Source organism: Maniola hyperantus, chromosome 13, assembly GCF_902806685.2.
Source record: "Maniola hyperantus chromosome 13, iAphHyp1.2, whole genome shotgun sequence".
NCBI classification, from domain to species: domain Eukaryota; kingdom Metazoa; phylum Arthropoda; class Insecta; order Lepidoptera; family Nymphalidae; genus Maniola; species Maniola hyperantus.
In genome coordinates, this window is record NC_048548.1 from 12,108,983 (window position 1) to 12,132,067 (window position 23,085).

A 23,085-nucleotide genomic window follows, 5' to 3' on the forward strand; every position below is an offset into this window, starting at 1 on the left:
GGAAAGTGATGATGTAGTTTTCAGATGGAAGCGGGTTACGGAAGGGTAGAGGTGTAGAGGTTCTACAGAGAGGGTGTAGCGGTTATGTAGAGCTTTCGGCTTTCCGTGTATCAAACAAAATTGGGGCTAATTTATCACAATCATAATTTAAAAAAATCTCCATAAATATAAAAAAAAAACTTGAATAAATAATTACGCAGTAGATGTAGGCTGCCGCTTATCAAATAAATGGTGGTTTTTACGCATTACCATAACTGTAACCTACTGATTAGCTTTTCCTCTTATATCTACGCTTTTCGTCAAAAACAAGGTATGGAACCCCGTTTTAGACCATTAAGGCCTTATGGCCATCTTTTATAATAAAATATAACTATAAACTGCATACCTCATTTTTGAGGTATTTTCAGATCAGGCTTACTTATAGGTGTTTTAAAATATTTGTGTTACTACTATTTGAAAAATCAATCAAACAACTTACATAACTCGCTTATCTTATTAAATCTGTAATCGTAGCTTATGATTTCTTCATAATTCACTAACCTACAGTAGGTGTTCTTACGTGGAGATAGATCTACGGATGTACAGTTCCACTGTTTCTTAACATTGTTCTGTAACGATAAAAAGCGTGTAGCTTTGTGTATTTGCATTCAATAAACACTCTTTTACTAGGAATCCCAACTACTCTTATTTCTGTAATTACATCACTAGGGTTGGTACCTGACTCTGTTTATTATTTTTCTTTTACTCTTTTTCTTAGATACTTTCCCCATATAATTTTATCCTTAAACTGGTGACCCGCCCTAGTTTTGCATGGGTTACACTAACGCAGCTCACGCAACGGAAGCTTTCAGGTAGGACGAATTTTCCGACTTCATTCACGAAAAATGTTCATAAATTGTAGAGTATACCCTTTTTAGATAATCCTTCTTTCTATTGGTGAAAACCGAATCAAAATCCATACATTAGTTTCTGAAATAAGCACGAACAAACACGAACTCAGCACGGGCGGAGGACTTTAATTTAATGTATACTAAAATTTTCTAGAGATCTTTCCTTTTCTAATAATTTTCACTATAATTTCGTATTGCTTGTTAAGAACATTACTCATCATCATCATCATCAACCAATAGGCGTCCACTGCTGGACATAGGTCTCTTGTAGGGACTTCCACACGCCACAGTCTTGCGCCCCCTGAATCCAGCGGCTCCCTGCGACTCGTCTGATGTCGTCCGTCCACCTAGTGGGAGTCTTCCAACGTTAAGAACTTGTTAATAACATACGTAGAGTATCAATAATTACGTATACTGTGTATTAATTTCATGTAACAAACGGTTATCCTGATATAATCTCTTCATTGGTCATTAACCTCCATAATTTTATGTTACTTACTTAATTGTGCTTTAATAAATCTGCTTACAACTTCAAAATGTTTTTTTAATTAAGAAATGTAATAAAAAATTTATTATCTCTGATTACGTAATTAGGTATTTATTTCACATAAGTAGATAGGTACTCCGTGCTCCTCTGTTATTTCTAGTGACATTAATTAATGTACTTAGCACGTATTACTAAACTTGAGAGCCAAATTGAGCGTAGTGTGTACTAATTTCCACGACACACTGGCTAAGTAGGTAGATATTCGTTTTTATTGTTTTGGATATAATGTGCTAAGCAAAATGAGGAGTTTTCTTACAGTTTTTTCTCATTACAACATACAAACGAGAATCAAATCAAATCAAAAAAAGATGAAGAAATCAAAAAATATTGCAAAATAATTATGAAAGTACAGGTAAACGGCAAACGTATATAGGTACTCGTATATGCCATGTTCTTACATAATTAATTTGATAGATTTCAATCTTGCTTCATCTAAATATATAAAAGGAAAAGGTGACTGACTGACTGACTGACTGACTGACTGACTGACTGACTGACTGATCTATCAACGCACAGCTCAAACTACTGGACGGATCGAGCTGAAATTTAGCATTCAGATAGCTATTATGACGTAGGCATCCGCTGATAAAGGATTTTGAAAATTCAACCCCTAAGGGGGTGAAATAGGGGTTTGAAATTTGTGTAGTCCACGCAGACGAAGTCACGAGCATAAGCTAGTGATTAATATAAGTATTCTTGCAAAGTGTTGCCAAGTAGAAAAAATATGTTGTGAATTATTTTAACCATGACCATATTCCATTAGATAAAATTAGTTTTCTAATCAGTTGCCGAACTCTTGCATGGCTGGATAAATGCACTCCTCCGCCAGATAATTCGCCAGAATAGGTCTCCAGAATCTATACAGTTTTTGCAATTCACGAAGGCGAGTGGACTTTACTTGTGGTCACGTCGGGTACACGGGCATTGCGTAAATGTGCGTGCATGTCGGACCAATCAGTTGCGAGCAAGCGCTCGCAAACGCACACATTCAGTGTACCTTACTTATACCGATACGACATAAACACAAGCATGAGCCACTCGCCTTCGTGAATTGCAAGAACTGTATCAAAAGGTCAACCTGTTTGGTAGCTATGATATATTATTATTGTTTATTCAATAAGCTTCTACATTGAAGGCGTAGGGAACGCCTTAGTCTTACTAGTAACTACTATTTGAAATATTTGAATTAGGTACCATAATTTATTCAAAGTTCAATGTTATGATAAACAATTGATTGAAAGTTAGTTGCAATGTGCGTAAGTGTTAGAAGGTAATTAGATGCCTACGTAAAATGTTTGACTGTCACGCCCTTTTATCTCCGAAACTAATAGCTGTAATCCCCGTAATTTCATTTGCCCCGCAGGTATTGCCTAATCACTACCTAATATTATAAATGCGAAAGTGTGTTTATTTGTTGGTTTGTTGGTTTGTTTGTTAGTTTGTCTTTCAATCACGTCGCCACGGAGCAACGGTTCTGCATCAGCTAGTAAGAAGTTGCAAGCTTCATGGCCCGTGTTTCCTACATCCAATTTCCTAGAAACTGACTTACTACCAAACTGATTTTAGCATATTACGTAGATGTAGACTGTAGGTATACTTTATCTGATTATTTTTTACAAACAAAACACCTATTATGTTTTAGTGTTAATTATGCAACAGTTTACATTAAAACCCACGAGAGTTTTTCTATTTTGTAAAAACAATGCCTCGTAAATAGTATTCTGAAAAAAGGCAGCCCTAGGCAGTCGGTCTGGGAACTTCGGTCGCGCGGAACGCGTTCAGAGTTGTCGTGGGAGGTCGCCAGAAGTACGGTCGGCCATGCCGTGTGTTGCCGCATCGCGTTTGACGCACAGAATGCAAGTATCTGTCAAATACAAAAGTAAACTAGGCTATACTTGGCTAGGCTTGTGTACCTTTGCTTGAAAAATATTAGGGAAAATTCTATGACATATATTTTCAGTGATTTTGTTGTGAAAAAAGGCAAAGGTCTGCAACCATTCAGCCTGTTTATTGTGGTTGATTTCGTTAGTTTTCCCGTGGGTTACTTTTGAGTGAATGTGTTCAGGCTTCGAAGCGGTATCTTTGGTAAATGTTGGGTATGGTATCTTCTTTGAGATGAAGTTTAAATTTCAAGATGCCTAATATAGAGCCAACCATACCTACGCGAGTAAACGTAAAATAACGTAAACGTTGTACATATTATAATATGAGTACGGATTGCGCTAATATTAAGGCTCATCTTGTCTCAATGTTTTTCTAAGCCATCCATTTAGCTAGGTCCCGAAATAGGAATAACAATGCTTAAATGCTACCTGGGTAGAGCTTGGCTCACAAATCTGTGTGTCGAAAATAGCAATTGTACAAGATACTACATTGCTGCTACAAAACTAGTACCGATTTACTTCAGTACAGTACCATCTACCAGACCAGACCCTTCCGATCAAATAAGCTGGTTCCAAATTCCGTGCTATCAATTGTTGCTGATTTGTCTATTCTACAGAACCTAGCTAGCTAGTGTAAAATACGTATAAAGTTTCTTTGCTCCAGGGGTCGATAGAACAACTGCGACTCAGTGTTACACTATTGCAGTTTTTTTGATTATTTTGTTTTCGATTCCCAAAAACCCTGGAATTTTACTTCTTACTACCTCTTGATGTCGATACTTTCTTCGTCGATCTTGCTATGTTCCATCAAGTTGACTTTACTTTAGTTTTAGACCACTGCTCTGGATTCCTTTAATCGGCAAATTAATTAGCATTATTCGCTATAGCAAAATCGTATTTACTTATAGTCAGCGACAGTTTTTTTTAATTTTTTTTACTAGCCAATGATGACTAATATTTCCCTTTCCCCTCCAACTAAGCGTTAAGCTTGTGATAGGAGTAGGTACGACAATAGTGCAACGAGTGGGGTTTGAACCAGCGACCTTTCGGATTTCAGTCTGCTCCTCAAACCGTTGGGCTATTGAGGCTCTAAAGTTTGAATAGGCAATATCGGGGTATGAGGCGGGGGGACGCCCCTTACACCCGCACGTCACTCGCGCTCGCCCGCACCAGGTTAGTGCGGGGGCTGTGCGGGTGGTTCCCTCCCCGATTCCCATTTCGACCTGTCGCGTACTGATTATACGTCCTTACGTAAATATTGTTAACGTGCGGTTATGTTAGTTTTGAACACGAATCAATACCAACTGGTTGCTACTGTTCATAAATCGTAACGTAATTATTTGGGTTTAAATTAATTGTTGTTAATGGATGTTATTTGATTTATTAACAAGTTATAAATAAAAAAGAAGTTAGAACATTAATAAAAGCTAAACGTTATGACTAACGACCACGATCAAGGTATTACATTGGCGCCTGTAAGCAAAAACCATGTTAATGTAGTTAATAGACGATCCAACTTGATTGACGGTTACCTCCTGCTCTTAACAGCTAAACTTGAAGGCTTGCATACTTCGTAACCCCGTAAAATAATATCACTATCTTTGATAATCCTTGTACCTTCATCATGATCAACCCATCGCCGGCTCACTGCAGAGCACGGGTCTCCTCTCAGAGTGAGAAGGGTTTGGCCATAGTCTACCACGCTGGCCATGTGCGGATTGGTAGACTTACACCTTTGAGAACATTATGGAGAACTTGGGGATGCAGGTTTCCTCACGATGTTTTCCTTCACCATTAAAGCAAGTGATATTTTATCATTTGTTGTTCCTAACCACTAGGCTATCACAGCTTAAAATTTTCTATTTATACGGGTTCGCTTTTTATATAGCTGCTTTTTCTTTAAGGTATTTATGTACTTATTGTAAAATTGCTAGATTAGGGGTGGCCGATCCATCACTAGAAACGGTGGCACAGAATAAATGACTGTGGTAGTGTGGTCGATCGCAAAGAGACAAAAGATGAAGTGCTAAATACTGCTTAGTTAGTCAACGTGTAGCAGCTAACTTACAAACTTGTGCTTATCATAATGTTCTTACATAGGCCTAGGACTAGATGTATGTAGAGTTGTCTACCTACTGGTGTTCTTACCAAGCAGACCACCCGAAAAGTGGTTGGCACCAACTAAGTTGGGTCGTCTGTTAACAGCATTAAAATGCAAAGTTATTCGTGACTCCTTTCCGTTTGGATACTTTCGCTGATTGGCGCGAACTGCGTTCAGTATCGTATCAGCGGTCAAAACAAAATGTCGGTTCACGCTGAGCTGCAGAACGACATGTCGGGTGACAGTTTGTCAGAAACTGGCGAAGCCGACGCCGGCGACGGTGACGAAATCAACAAATGCTTGTGAGGTTCTTTTATCAGTCCACTTTTGTTTTTTTTTATCGGAGGTATAACAGTGTCGCGATTGGTTTTTGTGAAGTGATTGTTTAATTGAGCAATTCTTGTCTCTTTTTCTGTAAACTTTGGTACCGTTATATTTTAAAACATTTTTAATTCAATAAAATATAATTCATTAAAACACTTCAGTGCGCGCTAATCTGCGCAAACGCAAAAGTTACATAAACACAAATGAAATTAAAATGGATTACTTTATTGTACTCCATATTCGTCGAAAGTTGCTTATTTAAATGAATTCACAAGTTAAAATTAACAAAGACACTTTCTTTTAATTTTTTTATACTTATCATATCGTCCATTGTTTAGATTAGGTATCTTTCTTATTATTGTTATTGTGTGTTGATTTGCGTAGATTTTTATGTAACTACCACAGTGTTAGGTAGTATCACAGCATTTCGTTAAACTGTGGTAGTATGTACTTCCTTGCCACATACTATATTATGTTTCAAATATATAAAGACCAGCATCGGCATGGTAGGTATTTCATACAATTTGTGAGACTAGATAGGCATTCTCAGACCAGGGCGCGTTTGGAATCCTCGTTAAAAGTTTAAGTAATTAATTATCACCGTTGATAAACGGGATGACCCGGTTATTATCACTACCATCTGATAATACTTAATCGTTAAACCTATGAGTAGGTTAAAAAAGTTTTTTTTTGTTTAAATTTTAAAAAGTTACTCGGTTAAAATTTCGGCACTGGCAGCAAGTGACCCGTGGTCTAGCGGTCTAAGGCGCTCCGGGTGCTATACCCATGGGGACACAGGTTCAAATCCTGCCGGTTCCGCAATATTGATATAAATTTTTTAGAAAAAAATTATTTAGAAATTTCCTTGACATGTAGGTGTAGGTAAAAACACTATCATAAAAAACATAAAAAGTAAAAATATAGTATAATCTTACTCAAATCGTATGCGGAAGGATCTGGGAACCCACCGTATTATCATCCCAAGAAAACCCCTACTATGTAATTATTAGGAAGAGGTCATGACCCTCAGCAATGATTGATTACGACGCACATAGTACCTAGGTAAGGTAGTATTTATAGTAGGTAACTATAGAGCCTGGAATGCGGGCAAGTGACCATTGAGGCGGGACCGAATCCATGACCTTTCCATTCTAACTTCCACTCTCTTGACCATGCGATCTTGATGGCGACTGAGCATTTTAGAACTAAGCGCTGAAAATTTCATGATTCTAGGTCAACGGGAAGTACCCTGTAGGTTTCTTGACATACCGACAGACAGACAACAAAGTGATCCTATAGGGTTCCGTTTTTCCTTTTGAGGTACGGAACCCTGAACACGCAATTTTAATACTTCTAAGTTAGAACTGTGAAAATTGCGTTTTTGCTAACACCCCAAACACCCAATTAATTAATAATTTAATGTACTTGCATATTTTAATAATTACCACTTACATCAAAGTGGTAATCTCCAATTTTATCCATCATTGATTTTCGCATTAATTTTTTCTGATACATTTTCATGCGGGAAATTGTGTATATCAATGTGCACTTCTAAAGAAAATAGTAATTTCTCTCATGTTGTTTCTGGTAACAGCTCTATTATTCAAGAGCATGAATTACTGGTTGTTTCTCAGAACACAGTCCGACCGGTATTTTTGTAAACTTTGTCCATTGCGAGGTTTATCTAGTCAAGTTTCAAGAAGAAAGCGGAAGTTTTATAATGCTGAATCATCATTTTTTCAAACTGGTAAAATATAGCGGCGTTAAAATGACATTAGGTTACTGTTACCGTTTTTACTTCCGAGTTATCATATACATCATCATCAAGATCAACCCATCGCCGGCCCACTACTGAGAATGAGAAGGAAGAAAGCGCATTTGCACTGGTGACTGGATGCATTGAGCAAGAATCGGTATTGTAAATTATTATTTGTAACAAGTTTGTAGTTTACACCCTTCCGCCATTCAAATTTCAAATACATTTGTACACAAATCGGTTACGCCTTATAAATGCTAAACATGCACGTGCAACGTACGGTCAGCAATATAGTATTCTAATGAACTTCAATCCATATAGTCCGTAACTTTTTTTTTTTGCATATTATCTGCTTGTATTCATTAAACTATACCTACCAATTCAAACAGATTAATTTACACAAAACATTTTATATTTTTCTGTATTTATATTGTTCGTATGGTCATCGTGATTTTTCGCAAAGAGCGTTGAACATTGTGAAGCCGTCAGTCGCATTACATGTCTTGTTTCAGAATTTTCCAAAATGTGTTCAAGTATCATCTATTTAGATTAGAATAAATCCTATACGTATTTTAGTCTCTTTCTTAATATTTATCAATCACGAAAACAGTAAAACACTACCTGGAATATACATAAAGTATGAAGCATCAATTTTTTTTACAGTAAACTTAATAACTGTGTACCTACATAACAACCTTATTTAAAGATTAATCAGCACAATCCGTAATCCGTACTTTAATATTATAAAGCGAAAGTGTGTCTGCCTGTGTGCTAGCTTTTCAATGCAACCAATTTTGATGAAATTTGGTACAAAATTAACTTACATCCCGGGAGCGGACGTAGGCTAATTTTTATCCCGGAAAATCAAAAAGTTCCCACGGGTTTTTGTCAACCTAAATCCTTGTGGATAAAGTCGCAGGCATCATATAGGGCCTAATGATATAAATCTGAAATTTGAACTTATCTCTCAGGTATAGAAGTTCTCAAATAGGTAGCAATGAAAAAAAAATCTATCGTAATCAGTCTATTTTGCTTCTGTCTGTACAAACTATTTGTAAGGTAGTACGCACCCGTGGCTCATTTTAATTATTGTCGTGAATAAAACAACGCGGATATAATGGCTAATTGTTGACGGGCTCACGATGTAACGCACACAATATAATGGTTATGTTGAAACGCGGAAAAGTATCGATGCTTTGGTGTTTTGGCGGGGGCGCATCACCAGTCTCTATTGCCTTTTTTTTTAACGCTGGGCAATGCATTTACGCATCCCGCCCTCCTGGAACTGGAGGGAAGGTATGTGGGACTCCCCGGCCGAGAGGTGACTGGAATACCCACTAAAACCCAGCGGCACTCCTCCGAGGTGCACCAACTATGTGCACCTCACCTCTCCCGGAGACCCAACGGGCGACAACGCAATCCCGTGCACGTCGTCCATTGTGCCCTCTGCTAGTCAGAGGGACACGCGTAGAAACCTCCCCCCTGCTAGGTCATTAGCCATGGCTAACAATATCCCCGAAGAGAGATTAATTATTAGCCATGTTACCGGGGTGCATCGGCCCGAATACTGCTCTTCCCCTCGGATGCCCGATCCATCCAAAAGGGACCAGCTGCAGCACCCAGGCACACTGGGTGGTTACCTGGCTGGCACCCCACCAGCCTCAGCTATTGCCTAACGATAATTACGCCTCTACTTCCAACTCACCCCATGGGTTTTAATCTTAGAATTTAGCAATTCATCGAGCGTGGGTGTAGGGTCCTGAATTTCTGAATTTCAGAGGAATATATTATTTATGAAGCGGTGATAGCCTAATGGTTAGTTTTCTAGTAGAGAGATCAGTGCTTCAATCACGGGCACCCCTAAATTTTCCGAGCTATGTGCGTTTTAAGCAATAATTAAAATATCACTTGCACATCTACCTACTCATTTGCTATGACGGTGAAGGGAAATATTATTATCTAGGTATACTCTTGTATACCTACATTATAATCTCTATATATAAAAATGAATCGCTAAATGTGTTGCTGATCACAAATCTCGTGAACAGCAGAACCGATTTCGCCTATAATTTTTTTTTTCAATGCTGATAGGTACCTACCTACGTTTTTTGCTTCAACACCAACGAAAGGATCTTTACGATTTGAGGAAACTTAGAACAATATTTGATGAAAACTTGACTTTAAAAACTTTACAATTCAGCACTTGACAGTAATACATGACGCGATGTTTCAGCAAGTCACCAAATAATTGATTATAATATTTAGGTATTAAATTGGTGTCCGCGAACCGCGATGATAACGCGAAATATAACATTGGAAAGCTGGTTATTTAACTGGGCTCAAGTTAAGTAACCTCTTCAACACTGTTGCTTATTTATTTCACTTTTATACCTTTTATGTTTTCTAAATTTCGCACTTTTACTTGGTTAAGTAGGGCCGAATATATTAAACCCAATAAATGTCTCTGTACCTATTATAGCTAGCACGTTTTACTTTCATCATCATCTAAATATATAAAAAGATTGACTTACTGACTGATCTATCAGCGAACAGCTCAAACTACTGGACGGATCGGGCTGAAATTTGGCATGCAGATAGCTATTATAACGTAGGCATCCGCTAAGAAAGGATTTTTGAAAATTCAACTCCTAAAGGGGTAAAATAGGGGTTTGAAATTTGTTTAATCCACGCGTACGAAGTCGCGAGCATAAGCTAGTACAATATAATATTATATTAGGTGTGGATATCTTCTTCGTTAGTGATTGTACTACTTTAAGCCGGCGCTTGTCTTCAGACAGTTAAGATTTTGCACGATATGATACGGTTGATCTAACACATTTTCCTTTTTACGAGGCGTAAACTTTCTTGTGGAGGCGCGAAATCAGATTCTTCAGAGAATTTCGTTAGGAATAGTTTTTTGAGATATATGTAGTAACTAATGATTACAATTTGATAATACTTACATAGTTTTGACACGTATAGTTAAAGACGAATACCTATCGTGTTAGTTCATTGATAGACAACTACGAATATGATAGGATCTTTCATATGAAATTTTATGAAACATTAACAGCCGCACTCAGAGACGCTTAATCGTTACTTAAGTTTAGTTAAAACGAAACAGAGCTATATCTCTCACATACCTAAATCTGTCTCGTTTTAACTCAATCTTAAGTAACGATTAACGACTCTGAGTGCGGCTGTAAGTAGGCTTCTATTGTTATAATTCGAAACTTTGATGACTGTGATTTTAGCTTTAACATGTACAGGACAAGTTGGCAGATAAATTAAGTGGTCCTTGATGTTTTTGTTTAATTTTAAGTTTTTGTACTAAACAAAATGACAGTAAAATCCGAAGGTCGCTAAAAAAATATTGGAAAGCAATTAAAACCTATTCTGTCGAATAACAAAATAGATACAGTTACAAAATAACAAACTAACTTTATCTCTTTTTTCACAGATTAGAAATCCTAAAAGCCGACTCGTCGCTCAAGAGCAAGGCGAAACGCAACGAATGGACATGGAAGGCGCAGACCGACGTAGTGAAATGGCAGGCGACGCCCCTACGAGCCCCATTGCTTCGGCTGCCGGCGGCTTTGGCTCCGCCGGCTTTGGAGTGCTTTACGTGTATACGGGCGTACTGTGGGGACCTGCAGCCGGCTGAGAGAGCGATACATCAGGATATGACTGAAGTTAAATGCGTTTACACCGTCCTCATGGTAAGTTTCATCAACAAATCAATCAACCGGTAGATGTCAACTGCTGGACATAGGGACTTCCGCATGCAAGGTCGCGCCATCTGATTCCAACGCCTGATGCCCACTTTTAATGTCGTCTGTCCACCTAGTGGGGGGTTTTCTAACGCTGTGCTGTCGGATGCGAGGTCGCCATTCCAGCACTTTGGGATCCCAATATCTATCGGCTTTTCGAATTATGTGCCCTTGCCCATGGCCACTAAAACGGATGGCGACCCCCCTACGAGCCCCATTGCTTCGACTGCCAGCCGCTTTGACTCTGCCAGCGTTGGAGTGTTTCACGTGTATACGGGCGTTACTGTGGCGACCTGCAGCCGGCTGAGAGAGCGATACATCAGGATATTATGGTGAGTTTTACAGTAGGTAAATCATCATCATCAACCGATAGACGTCCGCTACTGGAAATAGGTCTAGTAGAGGACTTCTATATGCCAAGGTCTTGCGCTGCCTGAATCCAGCGTCTGATGCCAACTTTTGATGTCGTGTGTCTACCTAGTGGGAGGTCTTCCAACGTTGCGCTTTCCGCTGCGAGGTTGCCATTCGAGCGCCTTGGGACCCCAAAGTCTGTTGGCTTTTTGAACTATGTGCAACTTCAACTTTGCAACGCTTGTTGGTTACTCTGGTTCTCCTACGTGAAGCAAATCCCAAAAGCAATCAAACTAATAACGAAAAGAATTTGATCATCGATTGAATTCAGAAAGTTTTTGTACAGAAAAATGACAGAAAATGGTAATATCGAGCCATTTAGGTCTTATCATCGTCATAGTAGTAGGTGGCTCTAAATGTAGAAGCGGGCAACAATAGGTACCATCCTAGCTTAAATTCTGGCCATTTATTTTGGATTTGAGAGAAAATACCAACTTACCTAGTTAATTAAACTTTGTTATTTTATTTACTTGAAATTTGTAGTACTATATTACGCGACAGGTCGGGATGACAATCGGGCTAACCCGGGCCCCGCGCTAACCCAGTGTTCGATAGCGCGGATGACGTGAGGGTGTGTGGGGCGTCCTCTTGCCTCATACCCAGATTGCTATCTCGACCTGTCGCGTACCTACTATAGTTCTTATGCCCATCGATTTGAACCACGTTTGATCCTAAAGATATAATAATTTTCCATTTCCCCCAGCATTGCCACTCTGTACCGGAGCTGCGTGACGAGGTATACTGTCAACTGATGAAGCAGACCACGTCGAACCGCTCCGCCACCCAGGACTCGTGCCAGCGCGCCTGGAGACTCATGTCCATCCTCGCTTCGTACTTCACTTGCTCCGACACCCTCAGGTATTTTCATTAAGTTTTGATCGTAATTGATGACAGACGGACGGACAGACAGATAAACACACTGGCATTTTTAATATTAGTATGGATGTAATGTTTTTGTGGCAATAGATAATTATTTATCTATCTATCTATCTTATTTCCAGACCATTCCTCGTGGAATACCTATCAGCGGCCGCAGCGGACAGACGGAGACCCTGTCAAGGCACCGCGGCCGTGTGCCTCGCCAACTTCAGGAAGACGCTAAGATGCGGGGGCAGGAAGAACGTGCCAAGCGTTGAAGAGGTAGGACGAACAATACCTTGAAATTATTGCATTGTGATAACGTGGGTATAGCTGACTTCTATTGTATTGTGAGAATAACAATAGATTGATTGTAGATTGTGACACTATTAACAAAAAATCCGTGATGTGTCGTTTAGGTTTCAATTACAAAGATCCGTTAAGAAGCTTCACTTCATACTTAAATCATCTATTACGACGTTTGAGAGCTCGTTGGGTACATCAATAAATGGTTTTAAATGACCTTTGAATCAAACCATTCAAAACTAGCTTGACGTTTTTTCTATTACGCTAAAAAATAAAAAATAAACCGACTTCAATAACCACAACCACTAAAAAGTAAAAATTAATTTAATTTATTACCCAATATATTTTGTATACAAGAGTTATTGTAGTTCTATAGTAATATTTTTTGGAGCCGGTGCCAATTAGCCGCACGAACCGTCTATCTCTTCATATTATTATTTTATGACTCCACATTGCCACCTCATTATATTATACAACATCACTAATTACTATAGAACTAGAATAACTCTTGTATACATAATAATATATTGGGTAAAAATTAAATTATTCTGTACTTTTTAGTGTTTGTGGTTATTATAATTTTTTTGGAATTATTTAACAATTTTTAGTGGCCCCATTATACTAAAATATGATATGCCTGGTTAAAAACCTCCTGTTTACTAAGCTATTACACTGATCGCGAGTACCAAATTAAAATGAGACCACTTCTGAAGTATGTCCTACAAAACAAAAAAGAATCATCAAAATCGGTTCATATTTGACGGAAAAATCGCGCAACAAACATGCAGAGATAGCATTCATCCCGGGGACGGACATTTTATCCCGGAAAATAAAAAAACCCGCGCACACGAAGTCACAGACATCATCTAATTCTTACGAAAATCCTAGCAGACAAAATAACTTGTCTCTTATAAGAAGTCAGATTATTTCAGACGCAAAATTTGCCAAATCACTTTAGAGAAGTTTTGTCATCGAACGAGGACGACAACATTGAGTCTCGATTTTTTGTACCAATTTCAACTTCAATAAGTACTACATTGCATAACTGAGCAACCGAGTCTTTTGAATACTAGATTATTTTTAACTCAATCTCAGGCACTATGAATTATGCAACAACACCTTTTGACACTTTGCACTGGCTAGATAATTTGATTGCTTTTCTGCCTTTGATGGCCAAACACTGGCATAATCATTATATCTTGCAAATTGGCTTGTCATCTCATAATCAATGTTGCTCTTTCGGCGACTTGCTTAGTTTTGTATGTCTATAATGAGCAGTAGAGAGCGCCCTAGGCAAGCACCTCATAGGCGCCCCTCTAACAGCCATATTAAAAAATTTACTAACTAATTTCAAAAGAAGGAGGAATCGTCTCATTGCATAGCTGGTTGTTGGTGAATTGGTGATTATCCTACTATTTATGTGAACGAATGAAGAACATCACGTCATGACACTTCGCTCAGTTTCGATCACTCCAAGATAATATTACTTTACTAAGTATAATTAGGTAGGCCAGGTAATGGAATTCTACATGATCGCGCGCGCCCCTTCGTAATGCCGAGCCCCGAGGCGCGTGCCTAATTTACCTTAGGGATAATCTAGTGCCTCTGGGCGTGTCGGCGTTATATCTTTATCTAGTGCTGAACACTAAAATTAAAATCAGGCTTCACCTATGAAAAAATATCAAAACTTTATATTTAGGTACTCCCTCTAAATCGAATTCCTCATCATCCAGGGTCCAGACCCCTTTCCATTACATAATAGTAGTGGGTTTTCAGATCCTTTGGAGCATATGGTTTGACTACTAAGGTCCGATGCAAACCTAGGCAGTGTTAACTTTACCATACAGTTAAAATTGGTCAATTAAAACAACAAATGGAGGCGACCTAATGGTGCACTTACATGGGCAACTTTTTAAACAATTGTTACTCGGCAACACATATTGATCGATCTGGAGCAATAACTGGAGCAATCTGGAGCAATCATTTCTCATAATATTGCTGAAATTTTCAGGTACTTATTGCTTCATGTGGTCGTGACGTCATAATTGCCTAGAATTTAAATAAAACTTAAAGACGCTGCGCCTAGTTTCACTGCAGTCTGACGTTCCGCCAAGAGTACAGGATTTAAAAAATAATAATTCGGCAGGTCACAGCGGTATCGGCAGGGCGGTCCGCGCGGCGACAGCTGTACAGGCTACCCGGAGGAGCGGAGCGCGTCGTCAACACACGATGTGCGACCGTCGTGCAGGACATTGTCAACGAGTTATGCGAACTGGTGAGTATCACGCAAGTACAGAAGAAAGTTTTACAGTGGACAGTAAAAATATTAGATAAATTTTGGCCTTATGAAAACTTTTAATGATTTTTATAGTCATCTAGACTATAAAAATATGCTCTGGCGTTTCTGCAAATTAGAAACTGAGAATTATGAACGAGCATTAGTCAATTCGCGATGTGGCGATTGCTAATGAGACGAATAACATCTTATAAACGTCATTATTTTTGCGATGATGCTGGGTATCGCCGTAAATTGCTTTATGTGGTCGTGACGTCATAATTGACAAAATTTGCCAGGAATTGAGGAATTTCAATTGCCCGTGTAATATAGTAAGTTTAAAAGCAATAGCAATGACTCAATTATCTCTTTCAGATCGGCGTAACAAGCGAAGCAGAACGCGCGGAGTTCTCTCTATACTGCATCGTAGCAGGCGACGCGTTGACCATGCCTCTGGCGGGCGACGAGTATGTCCTGGATGTCACCACCGAGCTGCAGCGAGCGCACCACCCCTTCTACCTCATCTTCTGCCGCTCCGTGTGGCACCACCCTCTGCGCTCCGATGCACCACCGCTCTATACTGAAGTGCTCTTCAACCAGGTGAGTGTGCTTATAATATGTGTGGCTACGTGATTGTGACCAGACAGGTATAGAGTTCGCACCATCCCTTCTACCTTATTTTCTGTCGCTCTGTGAGGTACCTACCACTCTCTGCGCTCTATGTCAACCCTCCGATGCGCCACTGCTCTGTACTGAAGTGCTCTTCAACTAGGTAATACCGCGATTCTACTGCCTCGTTGGTCTAGTGGCTAGTTTATTCGGCTGCGGATCATGAGCACTAGGGTCGGATCAAAAAAATTGTGGGATTTTTCTGCCCAGAAATCCTCGGTAGCAGCCCGAAGTTGGTAAGTTGGTGGTGGTGTTACCCCGCGCACACTTATGGTCTTCTGAGTACGCGCGACGCGTAATTGGGTACTTAGTCTTTGTTGAGATAGTCGTGCGAAACACTCTGTGCCCAGCTGGCACACCTAAAAGCCAATAATTGGGAATTGAATTGAGATAGTCGTGGTTGAAATGCGATGAAAACATTACTATATCTGTACTGTATTGTACAGGTGATTAGATAAATCTTTAACAGGATTTTGAGCCTTAACTCAACATCCAAAACTCCTCAAAAATGTCGAGGTAGGTACTTGGAGAAGTACCTCGACATTTTTGAGGAGTTATGTAGACCACAACAGTTATATGGCAGTTATTAATTTGGAAACTAATAAAATATAATCTTTATCAGATTAGGTTTATATTATAAATTTTTTTCTTCACAGGTGGCCCCAGACTACCTAGAAGGGCTATTACTAGTACTGCCTGGAGGGGGCGCTCCAGCTGCTGGCGTGCTTCGCGACTCGGCGCTAGTAGCTGCATTACTCCATCGAGCCGCCGGCCTGCCCGACGCTCCACACCCGCGGGACCTGAAGTTCCTCCTGCCTAAGCCATTATTGGCACTAAGAGAGCCCCGCCCAGCCAAGTGGGCCTCCTGGGTGTCCGCCGAGTGGCCCACAGTGCGGACTGTCACCCCGGCTGCAGCTAAATCCAAAGTTTTACAGGTATACTTCTGAAACTAGTTACGAAAATAAGGTTAGGTACATAAAAGATTTCCTTTTGAAACAAACGTTAAACTTTCATTTCATAAATATGGCGCATTATCCGACATAAGGTGCTGAGGTAAGCCAGAAACCGGGTTGCCTGGAACACCATCGACGTTTTGATAAGTACTTACATATTATCGTGTTGTTGTGTCAGGTGCTATCTCGCTGGCCGCTATTCGGGTCGTCGTTCTTCGCGGTGCGGCGCGTGGGCGGCGCGGGCGAGTGGCGCGAGTTCGTGCTGGCGCTCAACAGGCGCGGCGTGCACCTGCTGCACCCCGCCACGCACGACACCGACGCGCACTGGCCTTACGCGGAGCTCATCTCCACCAGGAAGGTACGACTGACTATAAAAAAATCACGCACGCTGAAGTAAGCCCGCTTACCACCTGGGGTGCCTTTGACTTCGACCTAAGGCCCGTTGTGCCAGATCTAATTTCCATGCACATGCAAATGGGGGTGTTTCCGATTCATAGATTTCAACATAAGGTTATTCAAGGGGCAGATCAACCAATTCCTGAAACATTGATGGTTAATCTGGTGCTGCAAATATGTTCAGGAACCGTCGGTCATCACTTAATATCAGGTGATCCGACCCTCCTGCTTGTTTGCTCGTTATTTTTATAAAAAATACGGCTATTGGACAGCAGCAGATGTTACGTTGTGGAATCCCATGATATTCAAAGAACTACAGTACGCGGCCGAAAGTAATGTGCATCGGCCTTTAGAATGACATTTCGGCTTTGTAGAGCGTTGTCTCTGTCACTCATACCTAGGTATATGACGTTTTGTCGGTTTTAAAGGACAGAGACAGTGCTCTACTATTTGATATCTCCTTCTAAAGGTCGATGTACATTACTTTCGGCCGCGTACTGTACAATGATTTGTCATAATCCGCCAAAACAAACATGTGTTTGGTTCAACGTGCAGTATAACGATATACAACTAGGAACATAACTAATACACACCACCAGCACACTACACTATACAGATTTTCCAGAAAACACTCCATACGTTTCACTCCGACACCGGAGCTTTCTCAGGAGATGTCGACTCGATGTCACATTGCAATTGTCGCAATTCTTGCTTCTTTAGAACGGGTGGTGCAAATCGAATCACTCACGATAGTTTAAACGCTAAAATCCCATGCACGTTGTACCATAAAGATTTGTCTGTTTTGGCGGATTACTGCAAATTAAGATTTCAGTTCTGTGTAAATTGTAACGACGACGAAGGGTCCTTCTCATTCCGAAGAAGGGTCCTTCTCATTGGACCTAGCTTGAGATTGAATAATTTATTATTTTTGTGCGTCAGGTGCGGTCGGAGGACGGCACGCTGTTCCTGGACGTGAAGTGCGGCTCGCTGCTGCAGCAACGCGTGACGCGACTACAGGCGGAGCAGGCGCACGAGGTGGCTCGCCTCATCCGCCAGTACATCGCGCTGCAGCGGGACCAGCGTGACCAGAGACTCGACACAGGTACACTTCACAACCCATCTATAAGTCCCGCAAATTGCTAGTGCGCTGGAACTCTCTCATTAACATCGAAATGACGTCATTGTGATGTCAGCCGAAATAAAAATATACCATCAGCTCGAAACTCCAGTCTAGTTCTGACGTCACTAAAATGGCGGCCACGCGTATTAGCAATTTGCGGGACTTATACATGCTCTTAGCTTCATTAATTTATTACATAGAGGCTGAAAACTTGATCAACAACCTTTACCAACTACCTCGGCTAGATTATACAATTCGGTAGGAACAACTTTGACGAGGAGGCTGACAGAAGAATTCAGCTGGGTTGAGCAGTATTCGCATTCCGCAAAGCAATGTCAGGTCTTCGATACTCGTAGCTTTCTTTAAATTGAGCCCGAAGAACCATATTCTGAAAACTTGACAATTTTCACTAACGACCTCGGCCAAAGTACACAATTCTGTAGGAATAACTTCGGCAAGCAGCCTGACAGATGTATTCAGCTGGGCAGTATTCGCAAAGCTATGTCAGCCTTCAAATCGTCGAAACCCCATAGCCTTAAGACTGAGGGTGAGATCTATAGAGCGCACTCTGACTTTGCTTAGACTTAAGATAGAGTTAAAACGAGATAGAGTTTTAACTCAAACTTCAGTCTGAGCAAAGTCAAAGTGCGGTCTATAGAATTCAGCCTAGGTCTTCAATGAGTAAGTATGTCCTACCTGTTATGACGTATGAAGCGGAAACGTGGACAGCTATTGGCCTCGTCCACAAATTAAAAGTAGCTCAGCGCGCTATGGAGCGAGCTGTATTGGTATTTCTCTCAGGGCTAAAACCCGGAACGAGAAAACTAGCAGAAGAACAAAAATGACCGATAGGTATAGCACAAAGGATTAGAAGCAGAAGTAACATGTCTGTCGCAGAACCGACAGCCGATTTGGAAAACGTGTTCTGGAGTGGAGACTGCGTACCGATTTTGTAGACCGTTTACTAGCCGACCCGCTTTACCTTCGCTCGAGTGGGATTTTTGAAAATCGGTGAGGGGGTGAAAATCCTAAAATACCTATGTATTTTTTAATTTCTAAGCAAAATTCCAAATATTTAATTTTCATAGATTTAACTCGAAAATAATCCACTTTAGGAGCCACGTAATTAAATAACTTTAATTTTTTCAGCTTTCAGCAGCCAGTGAGTGGAGTACACCAAGACCGATGGACTCAAAGCAAATGTGTGCACAAGTACATTAAGTAATGTTGACACCTCAATACAATCCGTCCTTTCTGATCTGATTGTGAAAATATGTACTTAAAAGTATTTTAAGTTATATGTTAATTAGTATGAAAAAGAGATTAAAATGAGAATAGGATTGCTAAGATTAAAAAATATATACCTACATAATTGATATTTTCTATTTTCATTTTAGTCGTGTTTTATTGGAATATTGTAGAAAGTTTTAATCTGGGGTAGTTAGTCTATCTTATAGCATAGAATCATATACTTATAAACATATATTTTTGAAAAAATATACAGAAACATTTTAGGAATTTAGTCATAAAAATACGATTATTAGAGGATAATCAAAAAAATTTAATAATGCAAATCATTTCATTACTAAACGAATATTTTGTTAATGGTAACATTGTAGTTACACTTTTTATAATGCTCAAACCAATTTGAAACCTGAATAACACTGGTAAGAAATCAACTATGTAGCTATTTACCTAGGCATTATATTACATGTAAACTTATTTGTTTTAAAATAATTCAAATAGCAGCTATATCATATTCATAATAATATTAATAAACATATTAATAATATATTACACGAACATTCCAATAAATATATAGATTATAAGTAAAAATAAAATTACAACAATTTTGTTAATGGAATTCATATTATTTTCTTTTTCCGTAAACAAAATGTATAGATCATATTATTATATTATGTTTAGTTCTAGTTTGTACCAATTATTACAGTTATATTAATGTCTTCCTTCATTTGTAGGTATGGAAAAAGGTGCTATATTCAGAAATGAACTTTAAATAATTGTAACCAGGGGCTATATTATATCTTATTCCGTTAATTATAACTAAATACCTACCATAAATTAATATCCGGGTTAAGTCACAAAATATGTTATTTAGTAAAGTAGTAAAAAATACAAAATTTTACACCAAGCGAGAAAAAATCTAAAAATGTATAAACAAGATAGTATTAGCAATAAGCAATCAAAAAATGTTAATTTCAGTTTATACAATAAATTTTATAATTCATTTTAAAGATTTCACTTTTTTATCTGTTCTACAAATATCCAAAACGCATGATACCGTAACCGCCATGTTAATTCCGACTGTGACGTCACATGGATTGAAATTGTAATGTATTTCACTAAGAAAAAACCGTTGCTTATCAATCCACTGGCGGGTAGCGTTTTCGCAGCGAAATTTAAAATGCAAAATTTAAATGCATTTTTATTGTACTTATCTATCCAATAAATTTTTTGTAAATTTTTTGGTAGTTTATTACCTATACTAAGGATCAAATTAAGACACTTTTCAAAAACGAGTAAAACACCATATTGGTTAAGTACAATTCGGTAGACAGTGTCTGATTGCCTGTATGGAGAGTATACCACTCAATATCACTATTTACATACCTTAGAATAAAATTGCAAAGATTCACGGTACATACAACGGTCTTATAAAATCACTGTACATATCCTCAGTAAACAAAATCTTTTAAATAGTGTTTTTTGTGTATTTTTTCGTAAATAACGGTCCTTAAAAATGAATTAATTTTAATGCAAGCCCCTGGACATTTGTAGAATTTAAAAGTATGTCTATATTAAGCTGTTTTACGCTGAAGCAACAACATGCAACAATGTGGCATGCTACAAATGGAAACATTAATTTTGCGGCATGCGGCATTCTATTTTATGTCAAGACAACATCATGGTTCGTGCTGTAGAATTGAAATATTTACGGTACGACAGTCTAAAGATTCTTGCTACACTTTCATTCAGCTCCGTGGTATGCCTCAGTGTCGCACTGTGTTGCTCCGGCGTAAAGCAGCCTTAACAAATCTATATTAATAACTATTTAAACGTATTTTTATCTAATTTCCCAAAGACCACGGGCGGTCGGAGTCATGTCTATTTGCATATAAAATGAGTTATTTCGTTGTCATGTAATGATGTAATATATTTAATAATGCGATGTATGAATATATTGTAGATACAAATAAAATTATATTTTTCAAATAATATTTCGGTATTTTTATTTATTAAGGTACCTACCTAAGTAAGTATCGGCGCCCCTGTTGCAAGTTGCATGGTAGGTTATCATTTTAACTTTTATGACGCATACTATGGTCTAGATGGCATATAACATTATATTATAGTGATAAATAAAGGTTTGTCTGTCTGTCTATTCGTTACGTAGGTATGCATTCACAAATCGTCCATTCGATTGACTTTAAACTTTGTACAGTTGTTTTCGACACTTGCGTGAAAGTTTCTCGCATAGATGTACATAATCAATCAATATACCGCACCATCATTTTTTTTAAAGAATATTAGCCATGTTAAATGACTAATATTACCCTTTCCTCTTCAATTAAGCGTCAGGCTTGTGCTAGGAGTAGGTACGACAATAGTGCAACGGGCGGGGTTTGAACCGTTGACCTTTCGGTTTTCAGTCCACTCCTATACCGGTTGAGCTATTGAGGCTCATATAAATGCTCATCAATGTATCGCATTGTAACTTATACCAGGCATGGCATCAGCTAGTAGGTAGGTACTAGGTATACGTACATATATTGTTTTGTGTTTTGTTATTCATACAGAATACCATACCTAACCACTTTTGTACGCCCATTGTTCGCTAGATTATATCATAAAGATGCCTAAAACCTATTATAAATAAACGGCCAAGTGCGAGTCAGACTCGCGCACCGAGGGTTCCCGTACTACAGAAGAAGTAAAACGGTAAGAATCACTTTTGTTAACGAACTGCAAAACTAACTTTATTTGTAGAGGTTTATTATTTAGGTAGTATAAAAAACTATAGTTAAAGCGTTAGTTTTTTTTTTTTTTGTAAAATATGCATAAATTTCTGTTGATCTTAATTATTTCAGATTTTTCGATTGGTAAACTTCGTGTGATGTAAATCACAAATTCACGTAAGTACATGATATAACTTTCATGGAGTTCTGGCCCTTAAATTAGGAAAAACCGTATCTTTTCTTAAAATTATATTCCGCTAATTCCTATAATAATCCTCATTAATAGGGATCATATGTTAAAAGTACTCTGTGATAGGGATTTGTGAACTTTTCTTCCACAAATCCCCATTTACACTGTCTGTTCCTAATGGGGATATTGCCAGTCCCTTCGCAAACAAATTAAATAGGTGCTTACTTACCTTAATTTAACTAACTAATTACTTAATTTAATTATAATTACCTACCTACCTAATAATTTAATTATTTTATAATCATTAAAATGCTAAAAAGTACTATAACGTTCTTATCATTTGCAACAAAACAGTAATTCACTCAGTAAGTATAACGTACCTAATACCTATAGGGTACTTAACACGTTGCGTGCGGTACCGGTCAATTTCGACTTGTATGTGACTTTCAGCTGGTGCGGCGACTAGTTGTTGTGTTATTACTTGTGGTGCGGGGGCACTTTTACTATGAAACCTTGTGAGTAGGTAAGAGATAAATATATATTTTGAATTTTCTCCTCAAACCCTACTATTTCAAACTATTTAATCTGTACAAGTCACATTTGTCTGGTTAGCACCAGAAGGAAATTTTTCTTGCTGTGTGCGGTACCAGTCATATGCG

The 23,085-nt window shown here is 38.7% G+C and overlaps 1 protein-coding gene across 1 annotated transcript in view; it reads left to right on the plus strand.

Moving 5' to 3' along the window:
• Myo10A (Myosin 10A) overlaps positions 1-21,498 on the plus strand; it is a 124,932-nt gene extending 103,434 nt beyond the window's left edge. The window contains exons 24-32 of the mRNA XM_034974559.2: positions 10,962-11,220; positions 12,386-12,540; positions 12,684-12,822; positions 14,993-15,121; positions 15,497-15,721; positions 16,447-16,725; positions 16,922-17,101; positions 18,079-18,241; positions 19,409-21,498. Coding sequence (XP_034830450.1) covers positions 10,962-11,220; positions 12,386-12,540; positions 12,684-12,822; positions 14,993-15,121; positions 15,497-15,721; positions 16,447-16,725; positions 16,922-17,101; positions 18,079-18,241; positions 19,409-19,425 — 1,546 coding nt within the window. The 3' untranslated portion in view covers positions 19,426-21,498. The remainder of the gene's footprint in view (positions 1-10,961; positions 11,221-12,385; positions 12,541-12,683; positions 12,823-14,992; positions 15,122-15,496; positions 15,722-16,446; positions 16,726-16,921; positions 17,102-18,078; positions 18,242-19,408) is intronic.
• Positions 21,499-23,085: the final 1,587 nt, after the last annotated feature.